At 43.6% G+C, this 20,729-nt stretch overlaps 1 protein-coding gene across 2 annotated transcripts in view; it reads right to left on the minus strand.

The window, feature by feature from the left end:
* Window positions 1-2,036: 2,036 nt before the first annotated feature.
* Window positions 2,037-20,729, minus strand: part of ZBTB20 (zinc finger and BTB domain containing 20) — an 802,266-nt gene continuing 783,573 nt past the window's right edge. For both annotated transcript variants that reach the window (XM_060234651.1, XM_060234652.1), the window contains 2 exons: window positions 10,002-11,591; window positions 2,037-3,721 (listed from right to left, as the gene is read on the minus strand). In XM_060234651.1, the coding sequence (XP_060090634.1) occupies window positions 3,303-3,721; window positions 10,002-11,591 (2,009 nt within the window). In that variant the 3' untranslated portion in view covers window positions 2,037-3,302. The remainder of the gene's footprint in view (window positions 3,722-10,001; window positions 11,592-20,729) is intronic.

A 20,729-nucleotide genomic window follows, 5' to 3' on the forward strand; every position in this document is an offset into this window, starting at 1 on the left:
TTGCATGTTTGTCTATAAACTGAAATGTTGCTTAAACAGGAATGAAATATTCACATGGAGGCATGATTCTCATACTCAATTAAAATGCTGTCCTTTCAAAAGACACTGTCATACATTTTTGTGCAGTTCCTGCTCCTTCCACTCACTTCTTGAAATACACTTCCTTCTGATTCAGCTATTATTTGTCATTGGTTTAATAATCAGTCTTATTTTGCATCCCAGTTTTAAACACATTTTCCCCAATTCAGGTTGAGAGGAATGTGGGTCCTATAAACATGAGCTTCCCCATTCAGTCAATAAAAGAATAGTACCATGTGTAAATCCCCTTGCTTGACTGGGACAATTATATCATTGCAACTCATGCTGAAATCTATGACTATATACTATTTAATTTAAGATTGGGATATTCTATTTTTTGACTAGTGAGTAAAACAAAATCTACACTGTCAAAATAATAAGTAGGAAGAGTAGTCAATTCATTTGTGCTGATAATTTGTTTAAAAGTTGGTATCCATATGAAATCTGCTTTTACAAAAAAAAATTGTGATTATGCTTCATTATAGTTTTGAAAACAACCTAAGCAGACTGTAACAAATACTAAGCCTAGAAATCAGACAATATTTCTTACTAAGCCATTAATCGTATATGATACTACTCAACAATTTCTTTCATTTTAGCTAAATTACAGACACAGAAAGAGAAGGAATAGTCAGGATTTAAGTAAAAAATAGAGGGTAAATATACTTGACATGGAGCAGCGTCTCCTGAAACTCTTAGACTTTAGAAAATCTGGCACCCTTCTCCTGAACATTTTACATGGAGCAGGTTCCATTGATTGCCATGGGACCTATAGTCACACAGACATACTTAGGAATGTAGTACCAGTTATATCAGAATATAATATAGATCTTTTCTCTTTATGCACATAATAGTTAGATGTTTTTTCTGCCTGTACTATTAATTGTACCATGACACAGGACAAAAGCTTTCTAGATATATTATTAGACAACTGATCCAATTTAACTAGGCACCCTAGCAATGAGAGGCAGTCTTGAGTGACAGAATCTCAAAATTCATTGGAACAGAGAGTTCACCAATGCCAAAGCAGAATCAAAGGAATCTTAAATGTGTATCATGCATGCTTTACCCTGCTTTGAATGAGCAGAAAATGCGAGATGGGGCCCTTAGCTTTAACATTTTTGCTGAGGAAAAACCGGGGAAGATTAGTTCTATGGAAAGATTAGTTCTACGGCAGGGGTGGCCAACGGTAGCTCTCCATATGTTTTTTGCCTACAACTCCCTTCAGCCCCAGCCAGCATGGCCAATGGCTGGGGCTGATGGGAGTTGTAGGCAAAAAACATATGGAGAGCTACCGTTGGCCACCTCTGTTCTATGGGATGAAAAAGAACAATTTTGGCATTTATGTAAACCAGAGAAATGGGATCCATTCCTCATAAAACTATGGAAGATTGCAAATGGAATAATAAACTGTATACCAACAATACAGCAGACAAATTTCCATGTTTCTATAAATGGCCATTTAAATTGAGATGCCCTCCCCTCACTGAGAGACTCCCAGAATTTACAAGTGAAATAAAATACACATCCCAAAAACCAAATAAACAGTGTTCAAAATCTTTCTTCTGCGGAAAAAAACCCCTCCTTCCATCAACATTGTAGATGAAATTCCAAGAAAGGAATAAGAACACTATTCCTGAATCAGAACACCTTTTCAAATGGCACCCAAGAACACAGAATATAGTGGATGAAATCACATATAATATCACTCAGCTTCTGGGTTGCTATTCTCAAATTAATAAAAGCACAGAGAAAAACAATAACAGAATAAAGATGACAAATATTTTCTCTCCTTTGAAATCAAACATCAGGATCACCTCATCTTCCTTTTCCCTCTTGCTATTTGGAAGTAGGATACCTAACTTTAACAGTCTTTATGTAAAATCAAATATATATGTGCGTGTATATATAAAATATTCATACGTGTGTGTGTGTGTGTGTATATATATACACACACATATATATTATGTATATAATATCAGTTACATAATTGAGCAGGTATTAGTGGCAGTGTATGCAAAAGTAAAGATAAAAACAAATATTACTTTAACAAGGTTACACTTTGTTTTCTGGTTTTTTTTTACACAAATACTGTGGTAAATATATATTTTTTAAAAAATCAGCACTCTATCTGGTAAACAGCACTTCTGTCCCTCTATAAAATTTTGAATAAAAAAAATCTTGAGAATTCTTTTTTGTTATTCCCCACCCACCTTTTACTCCTCTTCCCTCCACAAGAATAAATCTTGATGCAGCCTTTTGATTCTTACTCCCGAAAGATTGTGGGAGCTTATCCTTTTCTGATACCTAGAAGACTAGGTGAAAAAAAACCCCTCTTGAAATATTTCCTTTTGCAATTTCTCTTTGATATCTGCAAAAGTCCCCTTGATTGTGCTGAGGCCGTAGGCTCAGCAAAGACACTGAATAAATTACAAAAAAGCCACTTTTGCTCACCTCATTCTTACCTCATTGTTCCTAGCTTTTGATGAAAGATGGTGTTGGAGTTAGTGGGGGGGGGAAGAAGTTGGGGATTGTGAATCAGAATGTGTGGAATGGAACAGAATCCACAAGAGGAACCTATGATTCTCCTTCCCCATCCTGCAGGGACTCCACACCATCCAACCCAAACTCCCTTGCCCTTCTCCACAGCCCTTTTATGATAGCAAGACTAATGGTGGAAACCAGAAGGGCCTGTTTTCTGTGGTTGTTGCTCAACCATAAGGTTCTATTCCACAGTTTTAACTGGATACTGTGAAGTCCAAAGCGGTCAGAATTATGCATCTGTCCATTGAAACACTGCAAGCGGTGTATTTAAGACAGTAGGCCTTGTAGATTTCATAATATATTTCTGCTTTTGTTGGGTTTTTTGTAGTGCTCTTCATAAGTGACAAAAAGGTTTTTTAAGAAGTTTTTTTTGTAGTAAAGAAGGGTTGTATTTAGAGGCCAGTAGCTGGAGATCCAACCAGTAGATCCCCTGAAGCACTACCTGGCCTTAAGGCCACCATCAAAGGAAGGCTGGGATAATTACAATTCACCCAGCCTTCAGAAATGTAATGTACCAGCAGGTAAAAAGCAGTTCTTCATGTAGTACAAAAAATGAAATGAAATAAACAAACAAAAAAATTAAAAATGAAAAAAAAATCTTAAATTCTAGTGCCATAGCTTTTTGTTGTTGTTTCTCTGGTTGGATTTTGATGTCGCTCAAATCAGAGAACCGACTTTACTTATCCATCTGAAACATGCATCCTCATGTGGTCATTAAAATGCTCAATTTGGTCAAACTTAGCTGGACAGACGGAGCAGACATATGTGGTTCCCTCTGTGCAGGCCATCACTCCAGCAGGGAGAGCCCTCGCACCTGTGCCTGTTGTGCTAGGTGTTCCATTGGTGGCACTGTGCAGAGCCACATGTCTTTCAAGCAGAGTCTTGTGTGAGAATTTCTTCTTGCAGATGTAGCATTCATAGGATTTCTCCCCACGGTGAAGTCGCATGTGCACATTTAGGGAGCTCTTCTGGGTGAAACGCTTGTTACAGATGCTGCATTGGTAAGCTCTGACACCGGTGTGAGTCACCATGTGTTTGATAAGGTAATCCTTTAAAGAGAAGGATCGCCAACAAATGCTGCATTGGTGGGGTTTCTCACCTGCATATTGGTGTAAGGGAGAAGGAGCAGACAGAGGGACAAAAAAAGAGAGAGAGAGAGAATTAACACCAACTAAATAAAGCTTTGCAATTAAAAGAGTTCTGGCTTCCTATCTCTCTCTGTGAAGCTCATTCAGCAGAACCTTCCTCCCTTATGGGACCCCCAAATTCTTTCCCTAGAGGTCAGGGGACCTACATGAATAACACAGGGGGCAAACAGTGAATCAGTGGAAGCTCTCCTTACCTCTCCTTCACTAACAGAAGTGCTCTTCTGTCATTAGAAATAAATGGCAGGACTGAAGTTTACAATTCTATTTTTATCTGAGCCTGCTAAAAATTAACGTTGTTACTACAAAGCCAGGAATGACACCATGAAAAAATATGGATGAAGACAGGAGAAAAGAGGTGATGAGTTTTGTTCAATACAATAATAATAGTAATAAAATGAATAATAATAATAATAATAATAATAATAATAATAATAATAATAATAATACCCTATCCCAGCTTGTGCTGGGCTCTAATATATAAGGGCTGCTGTTTTTGAATACTGTTCAGTTTTTACCTCACCCTCATGTAAAACAGCAGACCATATGTAATATGTAACCATGTCAGACTGTATTTTAGAACAAGCTCTTAAACTAGAGTTGCATATCTATTGCTATGGAGTATTGGAAGACATTATATTAAAGCTTTAGGATCAACAGTAAATTAGAACAGTTGATACAGATAACCAGTGTATACAGCAAAAAATAATAATAAGAAGAATTGCAGATTTATACCCCACCCTTTTCTCTGAATCAGAGACTCAGAGACAATCTCCTATATCTTCTCCCCCCACAACAGACACCCTGTGAGGTGGGTGGGGCTGAGAGGGCTCTCCCAGCAGCTGCCCTTTCAAGGACAACTCCTGCAAGAGTTATGGCTGACCCAAGGCCATTCCAGCAGCTGTTAGTGGAGGAGTGGAGAATCAAACCCGGTTCTCCTAGATAAGAGTCTGCACACTTAACTACTACACCAAACTGGCTCTTTGAAGAGTGACAACATAACAACAATTCCAGTCTGTTCAATGAAGTTGTAACCCGGAGGCACTGCCTGGGAGTAACCTGCAAGAATAAGGGGGTCCCCAGCTCTGGAAACAAAATGGATGCTTGTCAGAAACAGCCCAAGTGAAGACACTCTCTGCAAAAGGACAGATAAATACATCTGGGCTTGTTCTGATTACAACATAGGTGTCCTCCTGGTCTGGCCTCTCTCCCCCTCCCAAAGGAATGCATAGACAAAAGGGTTCACAGGTAACGTATTGCTCATGTCTTAATCCTTGGCTTCTGCTAATAGCCCATCTTCCTGCCTTCCTGCCACCACTTAACTTCTTTTGTTTACTCCTATGCTAATGTCTGCCACATTGCACAAATCTTTTATCTTCTACACTGACTCCTCCTCAGCGTATCAAGACTAAATTGATTACAAACATTAAAACCACCATGGCTCATTGTAGCAAACATTAAGAGTCATCTTCATCCATTGTTTTGAGCTGGGAATCCATTCAGGTACTCAGGAAAGACCTATCATAGCCCATCAAGAGTCATCCCAGCTCTAAGAGGGTCTCTCCACCCCTCCAAACCCTATAAAACATGAGAATAAGCCACACCTCCTTGTTCAATCTAGGCACATAGGTTGTTCCCTCAGATGTGGCATAATAGCAGTGCACATTTCCATCTTTGATTTCTAAAGGGATGTCTGTACATCTGGAATAGGTAATATTACCCTCTTCAACAATCCTTAAAATTCCCTATCACTCATTTCTAGTTTCCCTAGCTTTTGATTGTGTGTTTTGTATTGCTTGTGTGTGATTGTATTTCTTCCATATTTTTATAGTAATCATTATAAAATACAATTATTCTGGAGTCTTCTTTTCTGAAACAGGACCTTCCTATCATTAGTGGAAAAGATCTCTGCTCAAATTGGCTCAACCTAAATCTCCCCATTCAACCTAATTTCCCCATAAAAAGAGGAGACCCCAAGCATTTCCCATAACAAGGCAACATATTATTCAGGAACACAGACATAAACACATATGTTGGCTAGAATCTGTCCTTAAACTTTCAGTTGACTAGCAGTTCTACCTATACTATATAACCCAAAGTGGCAAATGGCAATAAAAGGTAACAAAGCTGCATAAAACTGGATCAGGAGATCATGCCTTAAGTGTAGCTACAGGTATACCAGAGCATGAAACAACAGTGTTGCCAGTGATGCATGATGAATAAGTGAGACATGTTCTCCTATTTTTTTTGGAAGTCTTGCTATGACTCTCCATCTTATTCTAATAGATTATGTCCCTCTCCCTTAGAACTGAAGCAAAACATTTTTGAAGTGCACTTGCAGGTAGACTTCTTTGGAAGACAGGAGGGCCACTTCTCTTTGTAGCCTAAACAATCGAATAGTTAAAATGACAATCTCCACATTCAAGTACAGAGACATACATATAACGTGGTCATGTTCACCTGTAAGTGATGTTCATCAAGTGTCTTCTGTGCAGGCACATGGGGCTGCCTCAGTACAGGGCCTGCTGAGGAACAAGATAATCCCACAAGCTTCAAGAAAGCTCCTTTGATGTGTGCTCCCCCTCCCCTCTGTCAGATCAGAGACCCTTCCCCACCCATTTGGTCACATGATGGAGAGGGAGGGAGCACTCTTCCGTCAGTTCTCCCTTCATCACCATGGAGCATACAATAATGCACGGCAGTGCCAGCCCGCAGACAGGAAAGGAGCGAGAGATGTGTGCCTGCATAGATGATATTCAATGAACATCAGTTATAAGTGCAACCATGTTTTCATCTTTGTGTCTTCTATGCAGTCCCACATGGGAGAATAGCAAGCTCACTTATCAAGGAGGTGGGTGTGGGCTGGTTACCAGAATAATGACTGCAGCACTGCTTCTCCCACAGCCATTTATCTCCTAGAATCCATGTCAACTGAGTAATACTTAACAAATATGGATGGTGAGGACCAAGTTGCTGCTTTACAGTTCTCATGTATGTCAACATTGCACCCAAATGCTGCCGATGATGAATGGGGCCACATTGAGTGAGCTTCCAAAGCAAGTGGGCATTCCACCTTTGTCCCATCATCTGCCATTCTAACAGCTATCGTGGCCTATCTAGAAAGCATCTGAGATGATACAGACTTCCCTTAATTGACATCTTTAAAGCAGATAGGCTGTTATTTTTTCTGAATGGAGATGTGCAATCTAAATAAAATAGTAATGCTCTCTTCATTTTCAATGTGAGTAGAGTCTTTTCTGCTACAGATTGTAGATCTGGAAAGAACACCGCTAATGTCCTGTGACAACTTTTGGGAGGAAGTCTGTACATGGGTGTAGCACCACATTTTCCCTATGAAACCTTATAAAGGTGACATCTCAGTGCTCATAATTCCCTCACTATTCTTGCAGAGGTGATTGTTAACAGAAACATGGTTTGTAAGCAAATAAAGATAATTCACATGTAGGTTTGAAAGGTTTATGAATGTTTTGATGGACTGCTCATAAAAGCTCATAAGTCCTGTATAAATGTGAAGGACTGTGAAGGGTTAATGCCTTACAGAGCCAGAGAGCCTTGAATCTAAATAAAAGGCTTTGATTGGTTAGTGTCAGCTGAGCAGAAAGACTTGAGAACTGACTGCTGAAGAGAACTGTTTAGCTCTGGCTGAGAACTGAAACAATTCAGACCTGACTGAGGAGAGTTTAACACTGACTGAGGAAAGTTTAACAATGACAGAAGACTAGGAAGGTTGGCAAGGACGAGTGGGATGATCAGTGAAGATACCCATTTGGGCCAGAAAAAAGAGATAGATCTTCTAGTTAGAGAAGTGATTTCCTACTCAGTTGGAAAGGAAGATAGCTCAATGAGTAGAGTGATCCCTGGTGTGTTTAGAGAAGGAATTTGTGTATTAGTAGTATATTTCTGCCTTCTGAAGAACCAGTTAAACTCGAGAAAGTGAACTGGCATGAAGGTTTCTGATGGTGACACTTACTTGTGGGTACACATTGAGAAGTCATCCCCTGGTAAGCAGAGCCTGATGGGGGGTTCCAACCCAGAAGTGTGTGTGTGTGTGGGGGGGGGAGCATCCCATTGGACCCATGGTGTTAATGCCCATGGGGGTAAAAACCCCATTGTGATAGTGGGGGCCAATGTCCCATATGTGGAGATTCATTGCCTGACTCACTAGATGAATGTTCTGTTAAAGGGTTTTCTTGAGGCTTCTTCTTGACTGGTGAGATCTCAACTACATCGTCCTCTGACAAATGGTGATCAGTTGGATCCAAGGACAGAGATGGTTTTAGACTGAAGAGCTCCTCTTTATTAGGAGACTTGCTATGACATTCATGAAGTGGTAAATGGATTTATAGTGAAGGAGATTTTCAGTGTAGAGATGAATTTGAGCTGTGTGATGGAGTCGATAATGGTACTCAGCATCTAGGACTACTGTGCGATCGATGTCAAGCTGGGGTGATGGAGTGTTGGGGTCCCACTGGCAACAGGCATTGCCACTGAGGGGATGAAGGTGAATGGCATCATGCTAGGGAGTCAGCTGGTGACTTCACCGTGATAGAAAATGCTAGATGATTGCCACCCTGAGCCTGCTTCGGCGGGGAGGGCGGGATATAAATATGAAAAATAAATAAATAAATAGGTCCAAATGAGATTTCTTTGATTTGGCTTTCTTTGCTGGGGGCTCTGAGGACGCTCTCTTCAAAGCCAGAATAGAAGCTATAGAGGGAGGGGAGATCTCTTTTGGGAGGGCTCCAAAGATTTTGGCAGAACACTCAACTATTTTCCCCACAGCGCTGCTTTTAGGTGCTGAGCTCGGTCTTGGAGTGCTTTTGGTGTGAAAAGGTGGCAAGCCTGACAGGTGCTGGTATTATGCCCTTCCCCCAAATACATCAAGCACTCAAAGTGGTCATCATTTTGTGCTGCAGGATTGGCACTTTTTAAAAAGGGCCATCAAGATTGAGAATTTACTCACCAGAACCACACACAAAAAAACTGCTGATGTAATTTTTCTTTAGAAGAAGGCTTGTGGTATGTTCTCTCCACAGTGGCAGAAAGAGAACTGACAGAAGAGTGCTCCCCACACCTCCGTCACATGACCAAATGGGTGCGGGAAAGATATCTGGCTCTGATGGAGGGTAAGGGGAGCACTCATCAAAGGTGCTTTCTGAAAGCTTGTGGAATTCTCTTCTTCCATGACAGGTCCTGCTTCGAAGCAGTCCCATGTGGGACTGCACAGAAGACACAAAGATTACTCCTCTAGTCATCCAGGGACTGCAGTCATCACAATCTGAACATAAGTGCACACATTTTACAAATATAAAAATGTACAACAGAACAATCTAAACATTCAAAATGAACTTAAATTCATGTGCTGGGCAGATGGAAATACAATTGCATTCATTAAGGACAATAATGAAGAACTCAAAGGAGGAATGGGGAATTAATGCATGCAAAGTAGAGAAACTTGGCTAGCTACAAGTGTTTTCAAAAAAGGCTGGGGTTAAGCTAGTAGACAGTGAATTGAATGTGTCTCAGTATGGTAATAAAGCAGCTACAATCTTACGCACATGTCCTTGGGAGTAAATTCCAAGATTTCAATGAGACTTACATTTGACTGAACATGCATAGGACTGCTAGTGCTGTTTTAGGTTATGTTGAGCATTATTTCCAAGACATTAATTAAGTGCTGTCAAGTCACAACCAACTTATGGTGGCCCCTCATAGCAATCTTCAATTATACTAAGTTCCTATAGCAACAGCTGTAGTGGTATGTTCAGTTTTAAGTCCCAGAGTTCGAAATTGATAATAAAGATCTTGGAAGACAAATCCTTTAAAGGATGAATGAAGAAAAAGGATTTGTTTTAGCAACCTAATACAGACATAGAGAGAGGAGGTTTTCAGTTGTATAAAAGGATCACAGAGAAAAGAGGGTCAGTTACTTACATGTTGAGACAGAACAGATCCTAATTATTACAAGTTTTCAAGAGCATGTTGCATCCTCTCTTTGGATAGGACAGGATTCATAACTTTATGATGTATTTTATAGTGAGTACTTTCATTGTTATGTGTACAGCAACAAATTAACAGACTAAATATCTGTCCAAATCAGCATGTTGCTTATATTAGGTTGATAGAGGAATACCTTTCAAAATGAATTACACACTTGTAAATGTAGTTTCCCCCTCACAGGCTCATGCACAAGGCAAAGAGACACATGCTTACCTGTGTGTACAAACATGTGCTTGACATAATTCTGTTTGGCGGTGAAAGTCTTGTTGCAGAGGGTACACTCATAAGGCTTTTTTTCTCCCTGCCCGCCTGCTGTGCTGTGTCCTGCAGAAGGAGCCAGGGGCTGTGGGGCTGGCAGTTGGGCAGTAAAAGTTGACAGGCCAGGCTGGGACACTGTCACAAACTGTGTCTGTTGACCTAAGGGTTGGGGCAGGCTGAAAAGGAAAGGCTTGGGGCCACTGCCAGCAGACTGTGTAGTAAAGAGTGCAGGCAGGTAGGTGTTGCCAGCTGTGCCAATGACTTGTGTGTTGCTGGTCAAGGTCAGCGGCATCCTCAGATTGCTGGTGAGGGTTTCTGTCTGGCGTAAGTAGAGCTGGGTACTTGGCAATGGTTGTGTAACAGTTGTAGTGACAGAAGGTTGCAAGATCCCCTTTTCACTACTGTTGCTAATGGTGATCACTGCGTTGTCCCTTTCAATGTCATTGTCTCTGTCCGGCGAGGATGAGTTGGCATCTATGTGGTGCTGAGTGCCTTCAGCAGAAATATCATTTTGTTCAACTTGGGAAGTCTCTTGATGACCTTCTCGGCTTAGACCAGTCATAAATTGTTGCTCAATAGAATCAGGTTCAGTGCCGATAGAGGAACTGACTCCAGAGTCAAAGCTCTCCCCCTTAGGCTCACTCTCAGTGCCTTCTGCTTGATCAGTATCCTCAGTGCATTCTTCAGATTCATTGCGCTCTAGTATTTGTACCCTCTGCTGTCCATAGTAGTCATAGTCATCCTCTATCTCTTGCTTGATGTGAATATTGCCCACAAGGGTCTGGATCCGAACTGGTCGTGGTTGCTTCCGGCAGTGTGTGGTTTCTGGAGTGGTAGACAGATACCGCTCCATTTGCTGTGAGCGCTCATGGATTCGTGTAATCCAGCTTGGGTCTTCCATGTGATGGTCTCTGGACAGTCCCAAAGCTGTTTCATGGTGGCTGACCACTGCTCCACTGTAGAATGAACGTTCTCCACTGCCATTCTGCATAGAACAGGCATACAGAGCTGAGTAGATTCTGTCTACACTATGCTGTGAGTGGGTTTGCAGGTAGCCAGATTCTGTGTCGCTGCTCTGTCCTGAAGTGGCTGATTCAGGAGTTCCTCGAGGTGTCTCCTGGCCAGAATCTTGGATGATTGGATAGATGTCTCCCACGTTCTGTGACACAATCCGTGTGCACTCATCAATCACAGTTTTGATCTGCAGGATGCTGGCTGCTGTTAGGATCTGCAAGGCCTCTGACTGTGAGACTCGCAGCACCCCGCTGTACATGAAATCGATGAGCTTTTGCACTGACTGGACTGACACCACAGAGGGAATTTCAATGTCGCTGTAGCCTAGTAACAGCTTGTCCTGGAAGAAGGGGCTGCCAGCTGCCAGGACACAACGGTGGGCACGCAGCATGCTCCCGTGTATGCGGACCGTCACATCACAGAAATGGCCGCGATTGCGTTGCTCGTTGAGGGTCTCGAGCACAGAATTGCTGAAGTTGTGGAGATTGATGCTGTGAATGCGCTCTGTCATCCCCTTGCAACTAATGTTACCTGAAGCAATGGAAAAAGCAAAACAGAAAGACGAATTAGAATTTGGTTGTTGCATGATGATTCCCCCCCTTCTACAAATTTTGGGGAAATCAGTCTCTAAACCACAATCATAATACAAGTCTGGATATGGTGGAAATCAGGATTTTAGAATTTTTAACATATTTTAATACAGTATATTAGGAGGCATCTGCTAAATTATAAACTATGAAGTATAGTGCCTCTTTCATTAGAGATCTCCCTTCCTCTTCTAGCATGTTAACAATCTTTCTTCAAAATCAGGGAGAGGCCAAGGTTCTTCCCATGGTTTTTCAAAAATCCTGACTGTAGATGTGTCTCTGTTATCCTCTTATAAGCATGTCTGAAGGCAGAGTAAGATATCGGCTATGCTTCTCCTTTTATACATAAATGATGATATTCAGCAACTATATTTAGTTGTACAAATGCAGACAAGTGGAGAATATTTACTAGCTATCACTCCTGAAGCTCATTTGAATATTAAAATGATTTCCCATCATACAAAACATACCACAATTGGATTACTGTTAAAAAGCAGTAATATGCCAAGAGTCATATAGCTTTAAAGAAATTTTAGTAGGACAAACTAGCTAGATTATTTAGATCTATTTTTAATGATCAGTTATCCTGAGGTTACAAACTCTTAACTAGCTTAAATTTGGGATTTAGAACCACTTTACATGCTATTATTTTATTTTTTTTTTTAAAAAATTAGCTGTTCACTTCATAAAAATGCTTGAAGTAGCTCACAATATGATTACAATTGAGTTTCAAAAGCTAAAAACAAAATATAAGCAGTAAGCAGCAGAACAAGATATACCAAAATAAATATAATAATATGAATAGATAAAAACCAAGGGCATAAACTTGTGGGGGAGAATGCTGCACACATACAAAGAACAAAACGCCTGGGCAAATATAGTTTCCATCTGGCTCCTAACACTCAATAATCCAGGGACTGCAGTCATCACAAACTGAACATGAGTCAATAGAGTGATATTTCTGTAAAAATGTTAATGCGAATTTTAGGCTACTTTATTTATTTGTTTATATTTATTTATTTATTTATATTTTGATTATCCCGCCCTTCCCACCGAGGTGGCTCAGGGCGGCTAACAACATATAAAACTTACATAGGTTTGGCTTAAAAACAATTACATGGCAACAGTTAAAACAATAAATTAATAAAACATAGGACATAAAAACCAGTGGTCTGTCAGAATGCACTCTAGCTCCATCCAAAAATTCTCAGTGTCAATTAGTTATAGGCCAGCCAGAAGAGGACTGTCTTGCAGGCCCTGCGGAACTGCCCTAGGTCCCACAGGGCCCTCACCTCTTCCGGCAGCTGGTTCCACCAGTAAGGCGCCGTTACCGAGAAGGCCCGATCCCTGGTGGATTTCAGACGGGCCTCCTTTGGCCCGGGGATTACTAGCAGGTTTTGCGAACCCGATCTCAGTACTCTCTGGGGAACGTGTGGGGAGAGACGGTCCCTAAGGTAGGCAGGTCCTAGGCCATATAGGGCTTTAAAGGCAATGACCAGCTCCTTGTACCGGACTCGGAATATTATTGGCAGCCAGTGCAGATCCCGAAGCCTCGGCCGAATGTGCTCCCATCTTGGGAGCCCTAATAACAGCCGGGCAGCGGCATTCTGCACTAACTGCAATTTCCGGGTTCGGCACAAGGGCAGCCCCATGTAGAGGGCATTACAGTAGTCCAACCTCGAGGTGACCATAGCATGAATCACCGTTGCTAGGTCGTCGTGCTCCAGGAAAGGAGCCAGTTGCCTTGCCCGCCTAAGATGAAAAAATGCAGACTTGGCAGTGGCTGCTATCTGAGCCTCCATTGTCAGTGAAGGCTCCAATAGTACCCCCAGACTCTTGACCCTGTGCGCCGCTGTCAACGGCGCCCCGTCGAAGACTGGCAGGGGGATTTCCCCTCCCGGGCCCCGATGACCCAAGCAAAGGACCTCTGTCTTCGCCGGATTCAGCTTCAGCCCACTCAGCCTAAGCCACCTAGCCACCGCCTGTAATGCCCGGTCCAAGTTTTCTGGGGCGCAGGCAGGCCGGCCGTCCATAAGTAGATAGAGCTGGGTGTCATCAGCATACTGATGACAACCCAACCCATACCTTCGGGCAATCTGGGCAAGGGGGCGCATGTAGATGTTAAACAACATCGGGGAAAGCACCGCCCCTTGAGGCACTCCGCAATCAAGCGTGTGTCTCCGGGACAGTTCGTCCCCAATTGCCACCCTTTGTCCCCGACCGTCAAGGAAAGAGGAAAGCCATTGTAAGGCCAGCCCCTGAATCCCCGCGTCGGCAAGCCAGCAACCAATGGTCGACCGTATCGAACGCTGCCAATAGGTCTAACAACATCAGCACCGCCGAGCCGCCTTGATCCAGATGCTGTTGAAGGTCATCCACCAGGGCAACCAGCACTGTCTCCGTCCCATGGCCTGGGCGAAAACCAGACTGGCGGGAATCAAGGACAGAAGCGTCCTCCAGGAAGCTCTGTAGCTGCAACGCCACTGCCCTCTCGATAAGTTTGCCCAAAAAGGGCAAATTCGAGACCGGCCAATAATGTGCCAATTCGGCCGGGTCTAACGTTTTTTTCAAGAGGGGACGGACCACCACCTCTTTAAGCGCTGATGGAAAATGCCCCTCCAATAGGGATCTATTTATGATATGAGAAGCAAAGTGTCCAAGTAGTGAAAATTAGTAGCTGTACTCCATTCTGTACTAGTCAATCCTCATCTGAAGTCCTGTGTACAGTTGTATACTGCACTTTTAAGGAAGGCAAATAATTGAAACAGGTTATCGGAGATATAGACAGAAACAGAGCAGAGCAGGTGGTGTTCTTGACTAAAAAGGCCATTGTGGATGCATCTACAGTCCAGAATCAAGTCTGGCTTATCCTTCATCTACACATGCCAATCAGGGAGTCTAGAGATCCAGAATACAACAATCCTGGAGAGGGCATAGAACAAATAGTAAAATACTAATATAGCTTCTAAAAAGGTATAGGTATTCCTCTGTGCAAGCACCAGTTGTTTCCGACTCTGGGGTGATGTTACATCACAATATTTTCATGGCAGACTTTTTACGGGGTGGTTTGCCATTGCCTTCCCTGGTCATCTACACTTTCCCCCCAGCAAGCTGCATACTCATTTTACCAACTTTGGAAAGAGGGAAGGCTGAGTCAACCTGGAGTTGGCTACCTGAATCCAGCTTCCGCTGGGATCGAACTCAGGTTGTGAGCAGAGCTTGGACTGCAGTACTGCAGCCTACCACTCTGCACCATGGGGCTCCTAGCATACAGCCTCTAGGAGACTATAATTAACAAGTGAAGACCAGCAAGAAACTTGTTGGGCAGCTATCTCATTCTCCCCTCCCTTTGCTTCATCCCTTCTCCCCTACCTCTCTAAAACTTTCTCCCTTCTGCTGCCCCTTTTCTTACTCTCTTCCATGCATGTCACTTTCTCTCTTTCTTCCCCCTCATCACTCTTTGTTTTTCTGCCTCCCTTTCCATCACTCTCCCTTTCTGCATCTATCACTCTCCTAGTTTCCTGTCTGCTGCACCCCCACCGCCCCAGCAGCAGCAGCAGCAGCGGTAGTGGTGCTCCTATAGCCCACCTGCTTCTTCTCCCCCACAGCAGTAGTGGTGGCGGCAACTCTCCAGGAATCATGATGGATCTCCCAGTTCCAGAGATCAATTCCCCTTAGGGTTGCCAGCTCCAAGCTGGGGAATTCCTGGAGATCTGGGGGATGGAGCCTTGGGAAGGGAAGCAACCTCAGCAGGTATAACGCTATACTCCACCCTTCAAAGCAGCCATTTATCTCCTTTTTTCTGCACAACCCTGGGAGGTTGGTTAGGCTGAAAGTATATGTCTGGTCCAAAATCAACTTCCACAGCAAGATGGGGATCAGAACCTGGGTCTTGCAGACCCTACTCGGAAGCTCTAACTGCTGCTTTTTTGGTTGGCTGCTGTTAAACAGTAGCCAGCAGCCAGGCCTAGTTGAGTCATGCAAGTCAGATGGTATTAAGTCAGCTAAAGGGTGCTAGGCCTTGGGTTGCTAATCTCCAGGTGTGACCTGGTGACACCCCCACCAAATTACAACTGAACTCTAGACCACAGAGATCTGCCCCCCCCCCCTTGGAGAAAATGGCTGCTGTCTTATTATATCCAGCTGAGGCCTCTCCCTTCCCCAAACTCTGCCCTCCTCAGACTCCAGTACAAAATCTCCAGGAATTTCTCAAAGTGGAGTTGGCAAATCCTGTAAGGCCTGGCCCAAGGATCCCTCCCTCAAAGGCCAAGATAAACTTGGAAGGAGCCCTGCCCCTCCCCCTGCCTTTTACCAACATAACCAAACTTGCAATACTATGGTTGCCTAGCAACAGCCACTGAAGGAATCAGTTTTTTAAAGCAACAGGAGTTCCTTTTATCCATTTTTGGCTTTTTAAAGCTGTCCAATGTATCCCCCCCCCCCCCTCAGATTTCACACTTTCCTACAAGCCTAGGGTCCTTTTCAGGTTTGTAGAAAGATCTGTCTTGCCCATTCACAGCTCTAGTCACTGGATTTAAGTATCCAAAGCTATCCCAACTTTGCTATTAGAATATCAGTACATATAACTAGTTTGGAGCTCAGGTGTGAGAAGCATCTGAGAATAGTAAGAATGTCCAACTAAATACAGAAAGAAGTAAGGATACAGTTGAACAATCGATGTATTGATGAATTGGGTCCAATATGTAGATAATCAGTATTTTTTATATTCTTCTTGTACTTAAAAATGGTAATTACTGGCTGTAATTTAAAATAGTAAGAACATGTTAACACAGCATTTATATGTATTTAGAAGATACAGAAGTATAGAAAACTTTGTATAGAGTTTAAAGTTATAAGACAATCACCAAAAATGTTAATGCTTATCAGGTGGGACAGCTAGTGGAATATGGTTTTGAAAACCTGTAAATATGGGAATCTCTCTTAAATATGAGATCTTTCTTATAAGGGGCTGTAAGCTTATGATCTTACTTTTGGTCAGAAATAACTGATGGCCCCAAGTAATTGCTCTTGTTTAACTATCAATGCAAAATCAATGGATGGTATTATCACATTTTAAGCTAGTTAGCGCTAGGCAGTCTAACTGAGCAACTCTAACTGGCATGCATTTTGTAGACAGCCAAGGCATACTCCCAAACAAAATGGCACGTTGGAATTCTGCAATTAGCAGCTTCATTCCCCAATGGCTGACAAAGTCTCTACTGGAAGGCTAGAGAGATGTATGAATAAGGCAGCCAATCAAAAGTTTAAAGGCTACAATATGCGATTAATGGCCAGTACTCAAAAGTAGACTTGTAAAAAGCACTCAAAATAGCACCTTTTGCTGTTTCAGGGGGAATACTCAACTGAATAGTTCTATTAATGGGAAGACAGACAACCCTGCCCGGAGGAGAGATGGGAAGCATCTGAGCTCATGAAGTGAGATAGATGTCAAAAGAAATTGTAGAAGATCCCTGCTTGAAACAGCTCCTTTGATGCTGAAAGTTCCTTAGGGTTCAGCATTAACGCCAAGAGGCTGCAGCAAAGTGGTGGAATTGAGTCTGCTGTGTCACTGTATTAGTCTTCAGCAGGCCTTTTTTTGTAGCAGGAACTCCTTTGCATATTAGGCCATACCCCCCTGATGTAGCCAATCCTCCAAGAGCATACAGGGATCTTAGTGCAGGGCCTACTGTAAGCTCCAGGAGGTAACATCAGGTGTGTGTGTTGCAAAGGAATTCCTGCTATAAAAAAAGCCCTGGACTTCAGAACTACACATAAACAAGAGGACTTGGAGTTGAGATCATTTAGATTTGGTTCTGAGCCTGAAACTGAGGCAGCCCCAATAGAGTGAGTCATGCCTTTCAAAGAGCCACAGAAAACTGCAAGGCTCTGTAAACCCCATGCCTCCAAGAATCTCACCTCAGAGTCAAGAGCAGCCAAGAAGGGGTTCTTTCAGTCTGGCAGGTGGTATCCCAGGGGTGGTCAAACTTGCTTAACATAAAAGCCACATAGAATAAATGTCAGATGTTTGAGAGCTGCAGGACATGAACAAATATCACAGACATGCCTCTATTAAAATTCTTAATACTTTCTTTGCACAGAAAGATAAAATACATATGTATGCACTTTACAACATGGCCATGCTAGAAAGAGACTTTTTTTTTTAAAGAAAAAGCTGGAAATAACAGTCCCCATAAGACCAGAATAGGGAAAAGTTAGGGAATTAATTTTTGGTACGAGTGGGAGAAGGAAACACACATCTACCGCATAAATCACTGACAACCATTTGCATCATTATGCATCTCTCTTTGCCTTGACACCAAGGTTAGTAAATACAGCTCCTACAAGACCTCTGAAACTAAGGGGGAACCCTCTGCTGACCTCTTTAATTTTGTCCCTCCTTCCAGTGGCTCTTGGCTCTTATACTCTCTTTACCTGCTCTAGGTCTCTGGGCGACCTCTGTGGTGGAGAAAAAGAGCTTGCAAGCCTCTCCTTCCCTGCTCCACACTTGGCAGCAATAATCACCTACCTACGGGTCAGTGCTCAAAGACTGAGGACCCAATGCTAAGCATGCTTATTTGAGAGTAAACCTCCATTAAGTTCCTCTTCAACCTCCAGGAGCTGCACAATATGTGTGAAAGAGCCCCATGTGGCTCCTAAGCTACAGTTTGGCTACCCCTGTGGTAACCCAAACCTTCAAAAAAGAGATTCCATCAAACCACACCTCCAGGTTTTTCACTGTGAAACTAAGGCAGTTGGGAGAGGGAGGAATGCCTTTATTCTGGGCGGCATGCAGCCAAACCTGAACCTGCCAGCTTCAGGTTGGCAGCCTTCAGTCAGCCGAAGTTAAAGCTGCCTTCCAGGCAAAACTCCAGTCAAAAATTGAGGACCCCAGTTGCCCCACAGACCCTTCTCCAGAAGCACTCTGGGAACACCTAAAAACTACCATCCTGTCGATCTCTGAAGAAGTCCTCGGGTTCTCCACAAGGAAGAACAAGGACTGGTTTGACGAGAACAATCAAGAGATCCAAGAATTACTAGCGAAAAAGAGATCTGCCTACCAAGCACATCTTGCTCAGCCCTCCTGTCCCGGGAAAAAAGCAATCTTTCACGCTGCATGTAGCAACCTCCAGCGCAAGCTTCGAGACATTCAGAACGAGTGGTGGACCAAGCTTGCAGAGAGAACCCAGCTGTGTGCAGACACTGGTGATTTAAGAGGGTTCTACGAAGCCCTGAAGGCAGTATATGGCCCAACATATCAGGCTCGGAGTCCCTTGCGTAGTGCAGATGGCCAAGTGCTCCTCACAGACAAGGCATCCATACTGAACCGGTGGTCAGAGTATTTTCAGGTTCTCTTCAGTGCCAACCGCGTAGTTCAAGATTCAGCAATCCACCTCACCCCACTTCAACCAGTGAAAACAGAGTTGGATGAGATCCCCACCCTAGAAGAGACTGTTAAAGCCATCAAGCAACTGAAAAGTGGCAAGGCAGCGGGAGTTGATGGAATCCCACCAGAGATCTGGAAGCATGGGGGCACAGTACTACATAGCACACTTCACAAAGTACTTGTCACCTGCTGGGAACAAGGCAAACTACCACAGGACTTTCGCGATGCAATCATCATCACTCTACACAAGAACAAAGGGGAAAAGTCAGACTGCTCCAACTACCGGGGGATAACCCTGCTCTCCATCGCAGGCAAAATCCTTGCCAGAATACTCCTGAACAGACTGGTGCCCACCATTGCAGAAGAACTCCTCCCAGAGAGCCAGTGCGGCTTCAGAGCTAACAGGAACACCACCGACATGGTATTTGTTCTCAGGCAGCTCCAAGAGAAATGCAGGGAACAGAACAAGGGTCTATATGTGACTTTTGTCGACCTTACCAAAGCTTTCGATACTGTTAGCAGGAAAGGCCTGTGGCAAATCTTGGAACGTTTAGGATGTCCCCCAAGGTTCCTCAGCATGATCATCCAGCTACATGAAGACCAGCGAGGCCAAGTCAGACACTGCAACGACCTCTCGGAGCCCTTCCCAATAGGCACAGGTGTAAAGCAAGGCTGCGTTCTCGCGCCAACTCTCTTTACGATCTTCTTTAGCATGATGCTTCAAAGAGCCGCAGTAGATCTAGATGATGACGATGGTGTCTACATCCGCTATCGCACCGATGGCAGCCTGTTCAACCTGAGGCGACTAAAGGCTCACTCCAAGACAATGGAAAAACTTATCCGCGAGCTACTGTTTGCTGATGATGCTGCACTTGTCTCCCACTCGGTATCAGCTCTGCAGCATATGACGTCCTGCTTTGCAGAGGCTGCCAAGCTATTCGGCCTGGAAGTTAGTCTGAAGAAGACAGAAGTTCTCCACCAGCCTGCACCCCAGGAAGATTATCACCCTCCCTGCATCACTGTGGGTGAATCAGTTCTGAAGACAGTCCAGCAGTTCAGCTACCTGGGGTGCATCATCTCCTCAGATGCCAAGATCGACAAGGAGATCGACAACAGGCTGGCAAAGGCAAACCGTGCATTTGGCTGACTGCACAAAAGAGTGTGGAGCAACAAGCATCTGAAAAAAGGCACAAAGATCAATGTTTACAAAGCGGTTGTGATGACAACCCTCATCTACTGCTCCGAATCGTGGGTTTTATACCGTCATCACCTGCGACTCCTTGAGTGCTTTCATCAGCGCTGCCTTCGCACCATCCTCAACATCCACTGGAGTGACTTTGTGACCAACAATGAAGTCCTCAAGAGGGCAGAGGTTACAAGCATCGAGGCACTGCTGTTGAAGACGCAGCTGCGCTGGGCAGGGCATATTTCTAGGATGGAAAACCACTGCCTTCCCAAGATTGCTCTGTATGGCGAACTCTCCACCGGCCATCGAAATAGAGGGGCACCAAAGAAGAGGTACAAGGACTCCTTGAAGAAATCCCTTGGCACCTGTCGCATCAACCATCACCAGTGGTCTGACCTAGCCTCAGATCGCAAAGCATGGAGGCACACCATCCACCAGGCTGTCTCTTCCTTTGAGAACGCACGCATAGCTGGTCTTGAGGACAAAAGGAGATTGAGGAAGAATTGCACTGC

This window comes from Heteronotia binoei, chromosome 3 (genome assembly GCF_032191835.1).
Source record: "Heteronotia binoei isolate CCM8104 ecotype False Entrance Well chromosome 3, APGP_CSIRO_Hbin_v1, whole genome shotgun sequence".
Taxonomy (NCBI): Eukaryota; Metazoa; Chordata; class Lepidosauria; order Squamata; family Gekkonidae; genus Heteronotia; species Heteronotia binoei.